Here is a 17,814-nt window from a genome sequence, read left to right as displayed (position 1 = left end):
GTAGAGGATGTGGAGAGGGTAGCATTGTAACACACTAGTTAGGTGTCTGCCAGGCCCTTTGTGAGTTAGGATTTGATCATAGTTCCCCTTCCTGGCAGCTGCCAGTCAAATGCTGTTGCTGTTTTATAGAATGAGGAAGCTGAGGCTCCAGGAGCTTATGTACCCGGGGAGAGCTAGGCAGCCTAATAACATAGCCTCTGTGCTGTGTGTGCATGCAGATTTGTGGAGATCTAGTTTATCCATGTGACGTAGAGCGCTTGCCTGGCATATGCAAAGCGCTGGGTTCGATCCCCAACACTTTGTAAAACTGGCTGTGGTAAGGCACACCTGTATGTCTCGTTCTTAGGAGGCAGAGGCAGGAGGATCAGAAGTTGACTCATCCTTGGCCACATAGTGAGTCTGAGGCTAGCCTGCTTATGCTCCATAAGGCAGCGAAGACAAGAGGAAGAAAGGGAGGGGAGAGGAAAGAAATCCTTTTAGTGGTTTTCATTGTATTCAAGGAGCTGTAAAATTGCTGCCACCGGCCAATTTTAGAACATTTCACAGCGAAGAAACCCCGCCCCTTCCTCATCGCTCGCTTGCAGACCCTCTCTCCTGCAGCCCGCACACGCACCAGCTGTTTGTTTTCTGTCTGGGTGGATTTGCCTCTTACATTTCACATATGCAGAGTCAGGCTGATGTGTGGTGCTTTTGACAGGCTTCTTTGGCTCAGCCCCGTGTTTTCATGATTCTTCCATGTTATAGTATTTCTCTGTGGGCAGGGGGCCCTGTTCTTATCTACACGTGTGTGTGTGTGTGTGTGTGTGTGTGTGTGTGTGTGTGTATGTTGTTTCTTGGTTACCATCTATTTTCCCCTAGTTTCTGAGGTGGGTTATTCCCTGACCTTTAACTCAGGAAGTAGACTAGGCTGGCTGGTGAGTGCCAGGGCTAAACCTGTCTCTACCTCCCGAGCACAGGGATTGTAGACACACACCACCTTCCCCAGCCCCCGTCATGGGTTCTGGGCATCACATGCAGGCCCTGGTACCTGCAAGGCAAGTACTTTACCAGCCTCTGTGACATTTCTTCTGTGGCTGAGCAGTGTTCCTTTTTATGGGCATGTCACCCATTTTTCAGTCCGTGGCCAGCTGTATCGTTCTGTTTTCAGAAGACGCCTGCATGTCTTGTGTTTTCTGCATGGAAACACTTGTTTTCCTGTCTCCTGGGTATAGATGTGGGAAGGGTGGCAGCCCTCAACTATATGATGACTTTGTGGTTTGCCCTTGGGGAAGTATGAGCCTGCTCTGTGTAGTGGCTTCTCTGTTTATTGGATACAGGCCCGGGAAGATGGGCAAACCACAGAGTCTGAGTGTTGTGTGTGCCCAAAGCCAGGGATCGTGAAGTAGTCTTTGAGAGGCTGCCTCATTGTCAGGTCTTTGGTTCCAGAGGAATAGATTCTGTAAGTGAAGGACCTGAACAATGCTGCCCTGCATGGCATTATTATTATGACTTGAAGGTTCTGCCTCTTGGATTCCAGCTAATCAGCTGTGGTAATAGAGATGGAGACAACCCAAGGTTCAGAGTGTGGAAGGAGGGACAAGTGGGGCATAATGCTGGTGGAGCTATAGGCCAGGCCAGAAGGCACAGAAGCTGGAGGGCGGGAAGCTGGGGGGGGGGAGAAGCTGCAGGGGGAAAAGCTGCAGGGAGGAGAAGCTGCAGGGGGGGGGGAAGCTGCAGGGGGAGAAGCTACAGGGAGGAGAAGCTGCAGGGAGGAGAAGCTGCAGGGGGAGAAGCTGTAGGGGGGAGAAGCTGCAGGGGGAGAAGCTGGAGGCAGAGCTGGCTTAGGTCTGCGTGGATCTGGGGCGGGTTCTTCGGAAGCTGTGATTCATGGCTCTCATCTCTTTCTCCTTTTGCTGCAGACCTGGCTGACTGCAAGCTTGTGTCTTTCCCCATCTGCATCTACAAGGTCCTGAGGAACGTCTCCGATCAGATCCACCTCATCACACTGGCTAACAATGAACTCAAGTCCCTCACCAGCAAGTTCATGACCACCTTCAGTCAGCTTCGAGGTAGGCCAGAGATTAGCTCAGGCAAGGACTGTGTGACCAGCCCCTGACCTTCAGGGTCTCACTCCCTCCAGAGCTAGTCCTGGATCAACCAGACTTATAAAAATCATTCCAAGAGTAGGCTTTGAAGGTAGATTTGTGCCTAGAAGTGTTTGGGTCAAATTCTATTTCCAGCTGATTGAACGATAAGATTGACAGAGCCTGGCGGGGTGGTTGGTACATGCCTTTAATCCCTGGAGGTAGAGGCAGGCTGATCTTCGTGAGTTCCAGACCTACCTGGTCTACAGAGTGAATTCCAGGACAGCCAGGACTGTTACACAGAGAACCCTGTCTCAAAGTTAGTTTGGCTGAAGACAAGTCCTGGTTTGATGCTTTTATTCTGGCAGACCAGCAATCTGAGGAGACATGACTGACTGATCCCTTCTCATCCCCAGCGTTGTTCTTTCATGTTGCTTTCTCAGGGCAGTTGGGACAGGTGCCAGCAATGCTGGTTTATCTCTCTGGCACACACTGAGTGACTGGGTATGGCTCTTGGAGGGTGCTAGGCAGGAGGCCAGCAGGTGGGCGTTTTGGATCTTTTGCAGCAATATCTCTGGATGGCTGAGCAGGATATGCTGAGGCTGTGGTACTCACTACCGCAGTCTCTCTGCCCCATGGATGCTAGAGTGGGAGAGTGGCAGAAGGCACAGGACCCCTGAATAAAGGGACTATTGCTTCCTGGGACTCTCTGTCTGCCACGGGTATGAAAAGCATCTGTTTAGAGAAACAAACACAAAATACTGGTCCGGCATGAAGAACAAGCAAATATATCTCAGACCCCTGATTTCAGCTGGTCAAGTATACCGGCTTGTTTTGTGTGTCAACTTGACATAAGCTGGAGTCATCAGAGAGGAAGGAGCCTCGGATGAGGAAATGCCTCCATGAGATCCAGCTGTAAGGCACTGCTCTTTCAGTGATCATGGAAGGGGAGGGCCCAGCCCATGGTGAGTGGTCCTGGGTTCTATAAGAAGGTAAGTTGAGCACACTGTGGGGGCGCAAGCCAGTAAGCAGCACCCCTCCACGCTCTCTGCATCACCCTCTGCCTCCAGGATCCTGCCCTGTTTGAGCTCCTGTCCTGACTTCCTTCAGTGATGAACAGCAATGCTGAGCTGTAAGCCTGATAAACCCTTTCCTCCCCACGTTACCTTTCGGTCATGGTGTTTTGTTGCAGCAGCAGAAACCTTAGCTGACAGCAGGCTTCCTCAGGGAGCTGTGGGTGTTGGATAGAGATGAGAAGGCAGAGAGACAGGTATGAATGGGCAAAGCTTGGTCGCAGATAGGAAGAAGTGGTATGTCTCAGGGTGAAGCAGGCGAGAACCTGGTGAGGCCAGCGTCACTGTGCACACAGACGAGCACAGAGGCAGGCTTAGTCTGCGTGGCTCCTTCTGAGTGAAGGTCACAGAGCTCAGACAGTTGTATTTGAAAAGCTCTAGTGCCTGTGCTGGAGGGGGTGTGTAGGGAGGGAAAGCCGGGGCAGGGCTCGTTTCCCCAGAGGCATCTATGTGTATGTACTTCAACCTGGCTGGTTTCTGTTCAGTCTGTTTCCCAGCCTCTGTCTCTTTCCAGAGCTGAGGTGGGATTCTTGCCGCCAGCAGGCTCCTCAGACCGTCCCTTGACGACCCTAGGACCCTTGCTGTACTCGCCGTCATCCCAAGACCAGATGAGTTGGACCACCTGAGTGTGAGCCTGGGCCTTGGCACTGAGACAGGCTCAGACCGTCTTGAAGTGCTGACAGCCAAAGTCGAGACCCACAGTTCTGGGTGCATTAGCACAGATGTGTAGGAAACTAGTGCCTGAGTAATGAGTGACTTGCACTGAGTGTGTGGCAGGAAGTAGTGGGGACGTCCCCACCCACCACTGGTGTGTCACTCAGTGTGTATGCCGCAAGAGGAGATGGACTGGTGGTGATGGCCATTCGTCTGATCATGTATCCGATGATGTCCATTCTTCTGGTCATGTATCTGACTTGGTTTTCTTTTTGTTAATAGTTTATTTTTATTTTATATGCATTGGTGATTTTTGCCTTCATGTGTGAGGGTCCTGAATCCTCTGGAACTGGAGTTACAGACAGTTGTGAGCTGCCACGTTGGTGCTAGGAATTGAACTCAGGTCCTCTGGAAGGGCAGTCAGTCCTCTTAACTGTAGAGCCATCCCTCCAGTCCCCAATCTGATTTTCTTGAGACAGAGTCTCCAATAGATTAGACTGACCTCAAACTCACTACTGAGCCAGAGGCGACCTTGAACTTCTGACGCTCCTGCTTCTACCTCCCAAGCACTAGGGTCATAGCCATGCTCCCCCATGGCTGACTCCTGCTGATTATTTAATAGAAACTGGAAATAAACAGCGTGTGAGACTTTTTTTCAGGTTTTATGTAATGGGAAAACCAGTTAGATGCATTTGCAATGTAGATTTAGCTTGTAAAATACTGACATGACCTCTAGTTTTCCTCCTTCATGAAGGAGATGAAGAATCAGGGTAGAGGCCCTGGCTAAGAAAGGATCCAGAGCAGAACCTCCAGGGCTTTGACCCCAAGAGGGCCACCTCATGGGGTGCTTGTATTAGCTTAAAGGTCTTTTAGTGTTTTGACAAGGTCTCATGTAGCCCAGGCTGACCTAACTCTCTATTTAGTTGAAGGTGACCTTTAAACTTATGATCCTTCTGCCTCCATCTTCTAAGTGTTAGGATCATATGTCCATCTTATATGGTGTTGGGGGATCAAATCCAGGGCTTCATCCTGCTGGATAAGCACTCTACCAATGAAGCCACAGCCTCAGGCCTCAGTGTTTGCTTTCTAGAGAGATAAGTGGTGAGGTGCTCCGGGTCCCTGGAAGAGCAGTTGGGTTGAGGCTTCCTTGGGCAGAGGAGTTATCCTGTGTGCTTTTTGATCCTCAGTCCATCTCTTAAGCCCCTGCAGTCTTCCATGCCTGAGCCTGGAGGTGGGGAAACAGTGGTGGGCCAGGCAACCAGGTGTCTCCCTGAAGGAGCTCTGGGTGGCAGGATGTTCATTCTTACCACCGCCCCGCTCCCCGAGGTACCCGGACACTGGCAAGGAGAAATGCAGAAGGGTAGACTGCTAGGCAGAACTGATAGTTCCCGAGAGAAGTGTGGGCACTGAGGGCTGGAGGCAATGCTTTCAGAGGTCCCTCATCAGCAGCTTCGGGTAAATGCTGCTCAGGGCTTCTTCGTCGACACCATTGAACCCACTCCAATATCATTGGATCAGACACCTATTGAAGGATGCCGTCTGAACTCTCTTCTCTGTCCCCACCAGCTCCTGACTCCTCCATTCCTCAGCCTGGGGTTTCAAAAGGAAGGACCAGACCAACTAATTGGATTTCACACAATGGATTGTTGGCTGTGGTGGCTAGGAGCTGAGGATGGGGAGTTGTAGGGGCGAGTTCTGGAGCCAAGGCCCGTTTGCCTCTTAGAGAGGTAGCTCTGTCCCCAAGTCTTTGTTGTGATTTCTCTTTAAACAGAAGACACGCACGTGCGCACACACGCACACATACACACACGCACACATGCTTGCCCTGAGCTTTACGTGTGTGGAGGAGGAGGTATTGGCACTGAAAAGACTGCTGTGTCTTCTTCTGGGCTCTTATCAGAGCAGCTCCTGTTGCCATGTGTCCCGAGCCTGTGACCACAGGCTCCCAAGGGGAACCTGAGAACTCTCTCCATCAGACTCATGGCTTCCCAGGTTCAGGTCATCTTTGATTCCACCTTTCCACGTCCCCCACTCATTTTTATGAAATGAAAAGGCAGGACCTGATGTGCAGTGGCTTGTCTAGCCCCAGGTTCAACCCTTAGCACTGCATAAGCCAGCTATGGTGACACATCTGCTGCTGCTATATAGCACTTGGAGGCCAGCCATATCTTGTCTTAAACAAAACAGCAAGAACTGAGTGAGTGAAGGGCTGGATAGGATCAGTGTGAATGGCAGATGTGAAGGGGCTGGATAGGATCAGTGTGAATGGCAGATGTGAAGGGGCTGGGTAGGACCATTGTGAATGGCAGATGTGAAGGGGCTGGATAGGATCAGTGTGAATGGCAGGTGTGAAGGGTTAGGTAGAATCAGTGTGTATGGTGGATGTGAAGGGACTGGGTAGGACCAGTGTGAATGGCAGATGTGAAGGGACTGGGTAGGACCAGTGTGAATGGCAGATGTGAAGGGGCTGGATAGAATCAGTGTGAATAGCAGATGTGAAGGGGCTAGGTAGGATCAGTGTGAATGGCAGATGTGAAGGGGCTGGATAGAATCAGTGTGAATAGCAGATGTGAAGGGGCTGGGTAGGACCAGTGTGAATGGCAGATGTGAAGGGGCTGTATAGGATCAGTGTGAATGGCAGGTGTGAAGGGTTAGGTAGAATCAGTGTGTATGGTGGATGTGAAGGGACTGGGTAGGACCAGTGTGAATGGCGGATGTGAAGGGGCTAGATAGGATCAGCGTGAATGGAGGATGTGAAGGGCTAGGTAGGATCAGTGTGAATGGCAGGTGGGCCTGTGGGAAGGGATCTCAGTATCTGGGTGTGACTCTTTTGTATCTCTGTCTCCTTTCTTACTTTCTGGTCACTTGGCTCTTTTGCTTGAGTGTGTCTTGGGCCTGCCTGCCAAGTGAGAGGAGTGTGAGACATACCTAAGAGAATTTCCTTGCCCCCTCCCAACAAATGAGACACTTGGAGGTTACTGCCCTTGGCACCTGCTGTAGAGCAGGAAATCAGCCCTGTTATGTGCACTTGGCCAGGGCTCCAAGCCCAGGAAGGGAATGGGGAATGCTTCATAGTGGAACGAAAGCAAGGGTTTTGTTCTGAACAACTGCTTGGGCGACTGCTAGTGGCTTGCTAAGAGCAGGCATCTTTGGGAATGGACTACTAGAGTTGGGTAGAGATAGGTTTATCTTACTCCTTAAGGTCCCTAGTTTTATATGAAGTCAAAACTCAGGAAGACTCACCCAGGTGTTGTTGTAATAAGGTCGCTTGTTTGTCCCCAGCTGTTCAGCCCCAAAATAATCACACAGAAACTATATTATTTAAAACACTGCTTGGCTTATTAGCTCTAGCTTCTTATTGGCTAACTCGTACATTTTAATTTAACCCATCTCCATTAATCTGTGCATCACCACGAGGTCATGGCCTACCAGCAAAGTTTCAGTGCGTCTGTCTCCAGCAGTGGCTCCATGCCTTCTCCCTGACTCCACCTTTCTTTCTCCCAGCATTCAGTTTAGTTTTCCCTACCTACCTAAGTTCTGCCCTATCAACAGGCCAAGGCAGCTTCTTTATTTATCAATAGTATTCACAACATACAGAGGGGAATCTCACGTCAAGATGTGATAGCTCAAACCTGTAATCCCAATACTTGGGAGGTAGAGGCAGAAGAACCCAGAAGTTCAAAGCCAGCCTCAGCTACATAGTGAGTTTGAGGCCAGCCTGGGCTAAATGAGATCCTATCTTAACTCAGATCCACCTGTACCCCTTCCCCTTCAAATTAGAGAAGCTGTGGGTTATTGAGTTCTGACCTTGTAGAGCCAGTTGTAACGGGGTTATGGTTTGCCTTGTTGAAGGGTTGTTACAGACAACAGTTCCTATGATGTCTGGCTTAAGTGAGCAAGTATCTTAGCTGAGATTTCTGTTGCTTCGACAAAACGCCATGACCAAAAAGCAAGTTAGGGAGGAAAGGGTTTATTTGGCTCACACTTCCACACTGTAGCCCATCACTGAAGGAGGCCAGGACAGGAACTCATGCCAGGCAGGAACCTGGAGGCAGGAGCTGATACAGAGGACATGGAGGAGTACTCCTTACTGACTGGCTCATCATGACTTGTTCAGCCTTTCTTATAGAACCCAGGACCACCAATCAAGGAGTGGCATCACACACAATGGGCTGGGACCTCCTCCATTAAGCACTAATTAAGAAAATGTCTTATAGCTGGATCTTAGGGAGGCATTTTCTCAGCTAAGGTTTCCTCCTTTCAGGATAACTCTAGTTCGTCTGTCAAGTTAAAGTAAGACTAGCCAACATAGCAAGTGTCCTGGGCTAGTGGCTCCAGATAATTGGATGGCTTCCTGGGCTACTGGTTGTGGGTCAGTATTCTGTTTGAAACTGGGTTTCCCTGTTGTCTGTAAATTCAGTATTCCATAAGCCAGGCATGGTAGTACACAGCTGTAATCCCAGCACTTGGGAGATGGAGGCATGATGAATAGAAGTTCAAGATCATTCTCAAGTGCGCAGAAAGCTGAAGGCTAGCCTGGACTACATGAGACCTTATCTTAAAAATAAAACCAAAAAACAAAAGTCTGTCTCTCACACTCCCACCTTACCCAGTCCAGTGGATGCTCACAAGCCTCTGTCCTGGCTCAACTCATGGTATGTCTAAGCAAATAATAGCAGAGGAACCCCAGTTCACTGGGCACTCAGCTCTCCTGACCCCAAGCCTATGGACGCTTCTATTTTGAATTTAATTTTATTATTTTATGTGTATGAGTGTTAAGCCAGCATATATATCTGCAACACTTGCTTACCTGGTGCCCAAAGAAGCCAAAAGAGAGTATTGGATCCTTTGGAACTATAGTTGCAGATACTTGTGAGCTGCCGTTGTGAGTGCTGAGAATTGAACCCGGGTCCTCTGGAAGAACAGCCTGTGCTCTTAACCACAGAGCCATCTCCAGCTCTCCCCGCTCTGCCTGTGATTTGTCACTGTAACACCAGCATCATTTGGGAATGAGAAGACTTAGAGCTAGGTAGAGATAGCCCCTGAGGTCCTCACCATTTCACAGGGGACACAGGTGGACTAGACAGCAACCTGGAAACTTTTAAGGAGTTGTCTGCTGAGGGGTTGCTTGTGGAAGACCCAGAGTCGTGGGTGGGAACTCAGGAAGCTCCAGAGAAGTGGTTTAAAGTGGGCATGAGGAGGCGTTTGCCAGTTAGATAAGGGGGAGTTTCTATAGCAGCCTTCAGGAGAGAAAAGGTATGTTTGGAAAATAACTGCAAAAATGATAGAAGACCAAGTGGTCCAGAGCAGAGGGATGAAGCATGTTGTCAGGGACTGGCCAGATGGAGCCAGTGCTTAAACAGGAACGTTCCAGAAAGGTCCTGGCAGGATAAGTTGGGAGTAAGAAAAGGCTGTGTGGGACATTGAAGACAGGGACGTGTGAGTCAAAGTATAAAGCCAACAGATGCAGGAAATGGCGCTGGGCTTGAAGACCCATCTTCAGTCAGGTCCTAAGGGAGTCTCGTTCTCTCCACAGGCAGAGGCAGCAGGGCTTGGGCTGGCTTACAGTGTGTTGTTGTGGACAAACTGGGCAGGTAGGTTTAGGCTAGCTGGCTAGCCAGCCTGGGAGACTAAGCTAACCCAAAATCCCTGCTGTGGGAGAAAAAGAGGCTTGGTAGAGCTGGGCTTAGGGACAAGGCTCTTGATTAAGTATTACGAGAGGAGGGTGAGGTGACACCAGATTCTTACGGTGTGAAGTTGAAATGTCTTCTGGTTTCCAGTGACGGACTCGTTTGCTTGCTTAAGATAGTCTCAGGTAAACCAGACTGACGTCAAACACCATAGATATCCAGGGATGACCTTTAACTCCTAATCCTCCTGCCTCCACTTTCCCTGTGCTGATTTGACAGGTGTGCGCCACTGTACCCAGCTGTAATGAGTGTCTCTTTCTATGTCCTTCCCTAAGCGTTTGTTCTCTGAGCCCATGCTGACAGGAAGATGCCAGGGAGCCAGCCACCCTGGAACACCGTGCTGTGTGTACTCCTGTTCAGTCTGCAGGCCCCCTGTGGGGCTATCTGTTAAGGGCTTCAAGGCTCACCATGCTGTCATTGTCCTCACTGCAGGGTCTCCAGGCAGCAACTCCTTTGACTTTTGGTAGAGAAAATTACACTTTACCTCCTTGCCTCAGCCAACCAGATAGGCGCAGGAGTACTTTATCCTTTCTTTCTGGCAAGCCACCTGGTATGAGAGGTCTGCCCTGTCCTGCCCCAGGAGCAGGACAGACCTTAGGGGGTTTTGAGGGGACTGGGACGGTGTGGAAAGGGCCTAGGATGGTTTATTGCCTGATGATCTGGGAAAAGGAGGCTAGGGGTGGGTTCTCTGAGGCATAATACATCTCCCGAGCCAAGGATGGGTGGACCCGTCCTCACGTAGGCCATCAGGTGGCAGGATCAAGTGTGGCTGAAGTCGCAGGGCACTGGGCCTTCACTTCATGCTCTGCCTTAGCCCCTCGTATTTACTTTTCCTCAGCTCATGTCTCTTAGATGACAAAAGGATAAAGGCAAGGCTGGAGAAAGGCGCTGGGCAAGCCGGCCAGACGCAGAAGCGGTGCTGAAGTGGGTGTCAACGTTGTTCACAGGGACCAGTCAGACCTGCTGCTGGGGCACACATTTTCCGTTTCTTCCGCGTAGATCCTGATTAGTCATGGAACCCAGGAGGACCCATGTCCTCTGAGCATCCATAGGGACAGCCCCCATTGCCATCCCTAAGGATTGTACTAGGAATGGAGGAGGTGTCAGGTGTGGTAGCCTCCTGCATCAGCTTGTGCTTTCTGTCCTCATGGGTGTCTCATCCCCGGGGTTGCCTGGCTGTAAGCAACAGAATGTCTAAATGTTCGTGACCACTGTTTCTGGGCAGAAGGACCGTCTGCCAGAGGCCAACAGACCCATAGAGCTGGAAGAAATCAGTTCGCCTGCCTGTGGGGAGGGCCTGGTAGCAGCCTGGAGAGGTATACCTGACCCGCAAACAGGAGACCACCTCTTCCATCCTGCACCTTGGCTTCCTAGCCCTCTGCCTACCTAGCCAGGGCAAGTGTGCCAGTGTACATGGGGTGAGGCACACCCAGAACACCGGGGCAGGATGACTGAATTAGCTGTGTCTTCCGGCTCAGTTCCCAAGCTCACATTTTCCAAACCCCGAGTGACAATGGACTTTGCAATTTCCCTCTTTCCCCTTTTCCCCCCAAGCTCCCCGCATGGATTTCTTTGACTGCTGTGCTGCAGGGCCCCTCTGCCCCTCCCTCCCCCGCACTCTATCCATCTACTGGTTATTCAGGTCCCCGCCACACCTGCACCGTTCCACCACATCATTGGAAAGAATGGGCCCTGTCTGCTTGTGTACTTTGAATAGGCAATAGGCACACACAATGCAGTGGTCCAGTCAAAAGGAATAATAGAGGGAAATAAGTCTCTCTCCTCCCCCAGACATCCAGTTCCCTGCCCAGCAGCGGCTGTCACTGCCAGCTCTGGAGATGCCGCTGGCCTGTGAAATAGAAATGCATCTAGTGTTAGTAACATTTACAGCGTCCAACCAAGAGCAGGCATTGTTGTGAGCCCTTTCCAAGTATGCATTTATTAAAATTTTTAAAGCCCTCTCAACCTTTTCTTTTCCCTTTTCTGCCTCCTTCTCTGCCTCTCACTGTGTTTCTAGCTCTGTCTTCTCCCCTTCTCTCAGGGAGTGCAAGGAACCTGGCCAAGGTCACACAGCAAGAAGGTGGGCTCATACAGTTCACTAGGGAAGGATACATATACCGTTTTACATCACGGTTCTGTTTGACTCAGGGGTTGATGTTGGTCCACTTAAGGGTGTAGTTCAGTTGATAGAATGTTTGTGTGGTGTGCACAAAATCCTGGATTTGATCCCCAACGCTGCCTAAACCCAGCATGGCAGTGCATGCCTGTAATAGTAGCACTTGGGAAACAAAGGCACAAGGATCCAGAATTCCAAGTCGTCCTCTGCTGCCTAGGATGTTTGAGGCTAGCCTCGGCTGTGTGAAACAGGAACAGCAATAACAAAACTGCCTTAGTCTTTCATGGGGGCAGAATGATCAGCACTTCCTTCTAGTCCCTGGCCCTCTTACCATCCCCTACAATTCAGGGTATGTTTTCTGGAAGCTTAGCTTTTGTTTACTTTCCCGCTGCTAACACCCTTAGGAAGCCTTATCTGCTCGACCCAACACCACACATGGCCCTTTGGACGGCTGGCTCTTGCCATGGGGTAGGCAGGCACAGCTGTTCAGTGATGCAGGGTCAGAGCCCCCTTGTTGGCTGGACCTTGGTCTGCAGGAGTGTGGAGCTGGCACATTCCTTTGCAGAGCAGCTGCATTGACACTGGCCAGCCTCGCGTGTCCCCTAACAGAATTGACTGGTTTTTCATTTCCTATGGGGTTAATTCCAAGTAGACCCTGACGGCTGTACACCGTACAGCGGACTAGGAAGCGGTGAGATGAGAAAGGAAGGTTGCACCTGACAAAGACTGGAAACCACAGCTCAAGGGAGTCATCAAACAAAGAAACGTCGCTGCTCAGGCTGCTCTCAGCTAGGACACCTCCAGAATGGGATGCGGTAGGGTCTTCTCCCAAAACTCCTTTTATCTTTGGATTCCCAAATTGTCCAACTCTGAACCCTGGCTCCTCAGACAGCCCTTTTGATCAGAGCCCCTCAGCCACAAGACCCTGGGCAGAGGATCCAGGTGCTGTGACCCCAGGGTGAAGAGAGAGTCAGGCTTGGCTGTGGCAGTGTGAAAGGTCAAGTGGCTAGGACCATTTCCTCTGACATAGGAATAGTAGAGAAAAGCACCGGAGCCCAGAGCAGGCTGTTCAGAAGATGAGGCGGAGTCGTCAGCAACCTTGCTGGCCCCAGTTGGCCTCTCTAAGCCTCTCTCCTCCGTGCCAGTCTGTTCTGTGTTGTCCTAACAAAACACCTAAGCTGAAGAATGTCTGAACTAAAGAGGCTCGGCTCACAATTCAGGCAGCTGCACGGCTTGAACAGTGTGATTCTTAAGTGTCCTGGCTAGGATCCCAGGCTTCATCACAATGTGGCTAAGAGGCAGAAAGAGAACCAGCCATGGATATTGGGTGGCTTTGATTTTAAATGACTCATACTCTTGAAAACTATTCCACCCTGCAAGAAAGGCATGAATCCCTCGATTCTCAGTGCCTCCATGATAAACACCTTGCACTTGGTGTTGTGGTTCCCCCCCCCCCCCCCACACACACACTTTGAAACAGACAATGTCTTTCTGTCCTGGAACTCACTGTGTAGACCAAGACTCAAGCTCACAGAGATCTGCCTCCCGAAGTGCTGGGATTAAAGGCTGGTGCTGCCACACCCGGTACACTGGCTCCTCATGTTAAAGTTCCCCAGTACTGTCCTTCCCCAGGGGTCAGGCTTCCGGTACAAGCACATTGAGGGGACACACTCAAACCCGATCTGAATCAAGGCCAAGCAGGTATTCACTCCATGGTGATCCTGTGAGGTTGGGGATGAATTGTGTGGTGCTTAGTAGCCATCAACGTGACTGCATTCAGAATCACCATGGAAACATACCTCTGGGCATGTCTGCGAAGGTGTTTTTCAGAGGCTTAACTGAGGAAAGAAGACCCACCTCAAATGTGGGTGGCACCATCCCTGATTCCAGATGGAATAAAAAAAAAAGGAGAAAGTTGGCTGAGACCATCTTTAATTTCCTTCTGGTTCCTGGCCATGAGCAGTGTGATCCTTTACCTCACCTCCTGCCTCCACATCTTCCCTGCTATCATGATATGCTCCCTCAAACTGTGAGCCACAGTATGCCTTTCCTCAATTTACACTTTCAGCTGTTCTGCTACAGTGACAGAGAAGCAGCCAGTGCACCGGGTAGGCACATGAATGTTTTGATGGGCTGTGGTTCTGCTATAGAGTGACAGTCACATTGGGAGGCTTATTGTGTCTGTAGGGAGAATGCAGCAAGAAATAATAATAGTCACAGAAATAAGCCTGCACAGGAGAGACTTCGATGGGACCTGAACTGGATCTTAGCTGTCAGAGATGGGGAGCCTGAGATGGAGGTGATCTACCTGACCCACCTTCAGGCAGAGTCCTTAGGTTCCCTGGATCTATGGTCAAGGTCTAGGCTGTAGAAGCAGGTGCTTTAGTCAAATGCTAGCGACATGATTTGGCTTGAGCCATTGAACTACCCAAGCCTCACCTATCTTACTTGCAGACTCTGTTTGTGATGCTGGTGTTGAGCTTGTGGGACAGTCCCAGGAGTTTGCAGAGGCTATGCAGGGAAGGCAGTTAGCACACAGTGCAGGCTCTCCAGAGATGCTCGCTGGTGCTCCGTAGTCATTCAGAGAACTGAGGGCTTTGGGCATGGAGGATTCCCGATTGACCATAGGCGCCAGGTGGGTGTGACTACAAATGGTCTGAGCTTATGTACTGTTTCCTAGATTTGACAAATGAAGCATAGGATACCCTGTTAAAATGAATTTCAGAGAAGCAGAGAGTAAACACACCCCGTGAGACATATGGTGTAAAAGCACACTTTAAAAAAATCATTTATTGGCTGGGCAGCGGTGGCGCCCTTCTTTATCCCCAGAACTCGGGAGGCAGAGATGGGCAGATCTCTGAGTTTGAAGCCAGCCTGGTCTACAGAGCAAGTTCCAGGGCAGCTAGGGTGGTTATGCAGAGAAACCCTGTCTCGAGAAAATAAAACCAAAACAAACCATTTATTGTTATCTGAAATTTGACCTTAATTGGATGTGTGCTCTATTTTACCCTGAAATTCACATTCCAGTGCCCCTGAGGCTGGAGTAGACAGCTTAGTTCCCCTTGCTTTTGTCCCTGCCATTCCTTTGAGCCAAGACACATAGGGAAACCCCTCTCTGGTCTGGAAGGATGCCACACGAACCCCACTCCCATGCTGCAGATGTCATCCTGGGCCAGACCTGGGAATATGGGGTTCATGGTCAAGTCATCCCCCAACTTTTTATTTGTCTCTCCATTTCCTTATTCATTTACTTATCAAATGGTTCCTGTCTGTGCTGAGCACAGTGCCAGGTACACAGTATGCGTGATGCACCGCTCTGGTTTTGAACCCAGCTCAAGGGTCACTAGGCACCGCTGTCCCCTTTGCTAGACGGTAGCACTAACTGCATAGCTCTCTGGGGCTCTGGCATTCCCACACAGCCAACTGCCCCTCACTCTGTCTGCTGCTCCCTTGGCTGCTGACCTCTGTCCTGGTGAGCTGCTTTGCTGAGAGGTGGCAGGCACTTCTTTGCCAGTAGGTCACTAGTCCCCACAATGGACGGATCAGTGGTTTGGCTCCAACAAGAAGGTTGGAGCGAGGATCAGTGTTTGGCTTTGGGAAAGCCAGTAGACACTGACACCGACTGGTGCCCTCAGGTGTGAGAACTGGTGGACCTGAGCCCTGGGCATGGCTGACGTCAGTTAAGAGCCAGGAATGGGCAGATGCCCTTGGCTCTGCCTCCGTCTATGGGTCTTGGTGCCTTGGCAGAGGGCCTCACACCTGCTTCATATACAGGCAATCTCTTGATCTGAGTGGAGCAGCAGTTAAGACAGTCTCTGGTCATCACTGTCTTTGAACCGGACCCAAGTATGACCCTGACATGCTTCCTGAGCAAGTGAGGGATGATGAGATCCACAGCTACAGCCTTCATTTTTATCTCCCAGGCACTAGGCAGAGCCCCACGTCTGCCATCCCTGCACTGCACTGATGGATGATGGAGCTGTAGAGTTGTGAGGAAAATGAGGTTCCCTACCAAGCATGAGTGACACCTTGGTGGCCACTGGGGCGCAGAGAGGCTATGGGATGAGGCCTCTGAGACCTTCCAAGAGCATCCTTAGTGTTTTTCAGAAACGAGATACAAAGCCAAGAGGAGATGGATGGATGGACTGACACATAGATACATATGTCTATATATATATATGTATATACATATATGCACATACACACAAAGGGATACAAACACACATAAATACAAAATACAAATATAGAAACATGACATAGACACAGATATACAGGAACATAGCTATGTAGATACATAGAGAAATAGACACATAAACTAGATACATGCATAGTACTCACACACCACATACAAATACACACACACACACACACAGAGAGATATGTGGATACACATTCTGGCTCTGGGGCAAGCTCGCAGAAGACTTTCTTGTAATGTGCCTTCAGGGACTCATTTCTTATATTCCTGAACTATGCTGGGGCTGTGATAAGACTCAGGCCTGAATTGGTTTGATAAAGTCTTTTTTTCCCTTAATAACAATTTGATCGTGTCGGGAAATTAGAAGTAACAAAGTGGAGAAAGGAGAGTCTCCCCGAGCTTCTGCAGCCTGTGTAGCGCTTGCCCTGATCAACTGTGTGGTCTGTGTCTGTCTCCAGCAGTAGGGGACTGGGGCAGCAGCGGGTGTGAGACCCCTCACGTGGACATACCGTGTGGGGGTGATAGCATAGCTATTTTTACAAACTGTCACAAACACCTGCTCCCACGTTACTTGAGAGATGGTAGGACTCGCTTGGCTGTCTTCCCGTGGTCAGTGGCCCTAGCAGTAATAAGATTGCTTTTCATTCTGTGACTGGGAGCATAAGCATGCCCGTACCACCATATAACTCCTCATCTTCCCCAGGATTTGCTCCTCCCCCCTCCACTCACAGATTTTATCTTCCAGATTTTATGGCTGTCTATGCCCCACGGTGGGGGGGGGGAAGAGGCCCCTCTGCGCTTCCTCCCATGGTGCAGTGAGTGGCTGTGCACCATGGGGCTCACAAACGTGGGCTCTAGGGATTCAAAGTCAGTCTGGGTGTGGTGCATACATCTTCAGTCTCCACACTCTGGAGGTAAAGGTAGGTGGGCCTCTGTGAGTTTGAGGCTAGCCTGATCTACATAGCGAGTTCCAGGACAGCTTCTAGGTGGCCTGTTTGGCTTTGCAGGCAAATGGGAGAAAATTCAGCTGAGAAGCATGTTTCTGCAAAGTAGGCGCTTTGGAAAACACACCACATAGAATCCCCCTCCCCTGCTCCCAAGAGGTTCCAGGGCAGCCACCTCTGTCCTTTCCACCTTCCTCTCTGCTGTCTTCTGCCTGGGGTCTGGAGTCTTCCTCTGGCAGCAGCGTTCAGTGAGACATGAACAGCGGTACTTTTTATAGAAAGCAATAATAGGGTTTTTTTTTTTTTCCTTCTTGATAAAAGGAACAAATCAATTCAAGGAAGAACTACGCTGTATTTGGAACAGGAATTTTGCAGGGTTGTAAGGGCGACGCTAAAATCCATTCCCCTGTTCGTTTGTTTACTTGCCCAAGATTCTGGGGTACTCGCTGTACTGGACCGTTTGGGTGTTATCACGTGCACACTCTGGGCTGCACTGTTGGGGACACTTTCCTATGGAAGGCAGCTTCCGTCCTCACAGCAGGAGGCAGACAGAGTGCTGCCAAGCAAGTTCGCTTAGGAAATGGGGGCTCTTTAGGGGCAGGTCCTGAAGGGAAAGTGACCAAGAGGAGGGGAGTCCCACTTTAGGTGAGGTGATGTTGGCGTGAAGACACAGCTCGCACAAGGCTGCGGGGCTTACACATACTCAGGAGAGAACATTTGAGGAAACAGAACCCTAGGACTGCCCGCAACCCCAGAACTTAAGAAGCAGGGTCCAGAGGACTACACATAGTCTGAGGCCAGCCTGGTTTGCACAGTAAGTTCCAGGCAGGCAGGACTACAGAGTGAAACCCCGCCTCCGCGTGTGGGGTGTGGGGTGCTAGGGCGGTCGTCCAGTTGTCAAATGTTCACCTAGCATGCACACAGCTCTTGAGTTTGATCCCTGACAGCAAATATGTATGAGGTGTGGTGATGGACACCTGTAATTCTTAACACTTGGGAGGTCGAGGCAGGAGAGTCAGGAGGATCAAGGTCATGCTCAGCTACCTAAGGAATTTGAGGCTAACCCTGGCTGCAGGAGA

The 17,814-nt window shown here is 50.3% G+C and overlaps 1 protein-coding gene across 2 annotated transcripts in view; it reads left to right on the top strand.

The window, feature by feature from the left end:
- The window catches only part of Lrrc20 (leucine rich repeat containing 20), a 95,473-nt gene that overhangs the window by 44,516 nt on the left and 33,143 nt on the right, over positions 1-17,814 (top strand). For both annotated transcript variants that reach the window (XM_041655235.1, XM_041655236.1), the window contains exon 3: positions 1,899-2,048. In XM_041655235.1, coding sequence (XP_041511169.1) covers positions 1,899-2,048 — 150 coding nt within the window. The remainder of the gene's footprint in view (positions 1-1,898; positions 2,049-17,814) is intronic.

This window comes from Microtus oregoni, unplaced genomic scaffold, assembly GCF_018167655.1.
Source record: "Microtus oregoni isolate MIOR12 unplaced genomic scaffold, Mior012 000007F_ref0000211, whole genome shotgun sequence".
NCBI lineage: Eukaryota > Metazoa > Chordata > Mammalia > Rodentia > Cricetidae > Microtus > Microtus oregoni.
The sequence above is the reverse complement of the archived record's forward strand: the minus strand, read 5'-3'. Positions and strand labels throughout refer to the sequence as shown.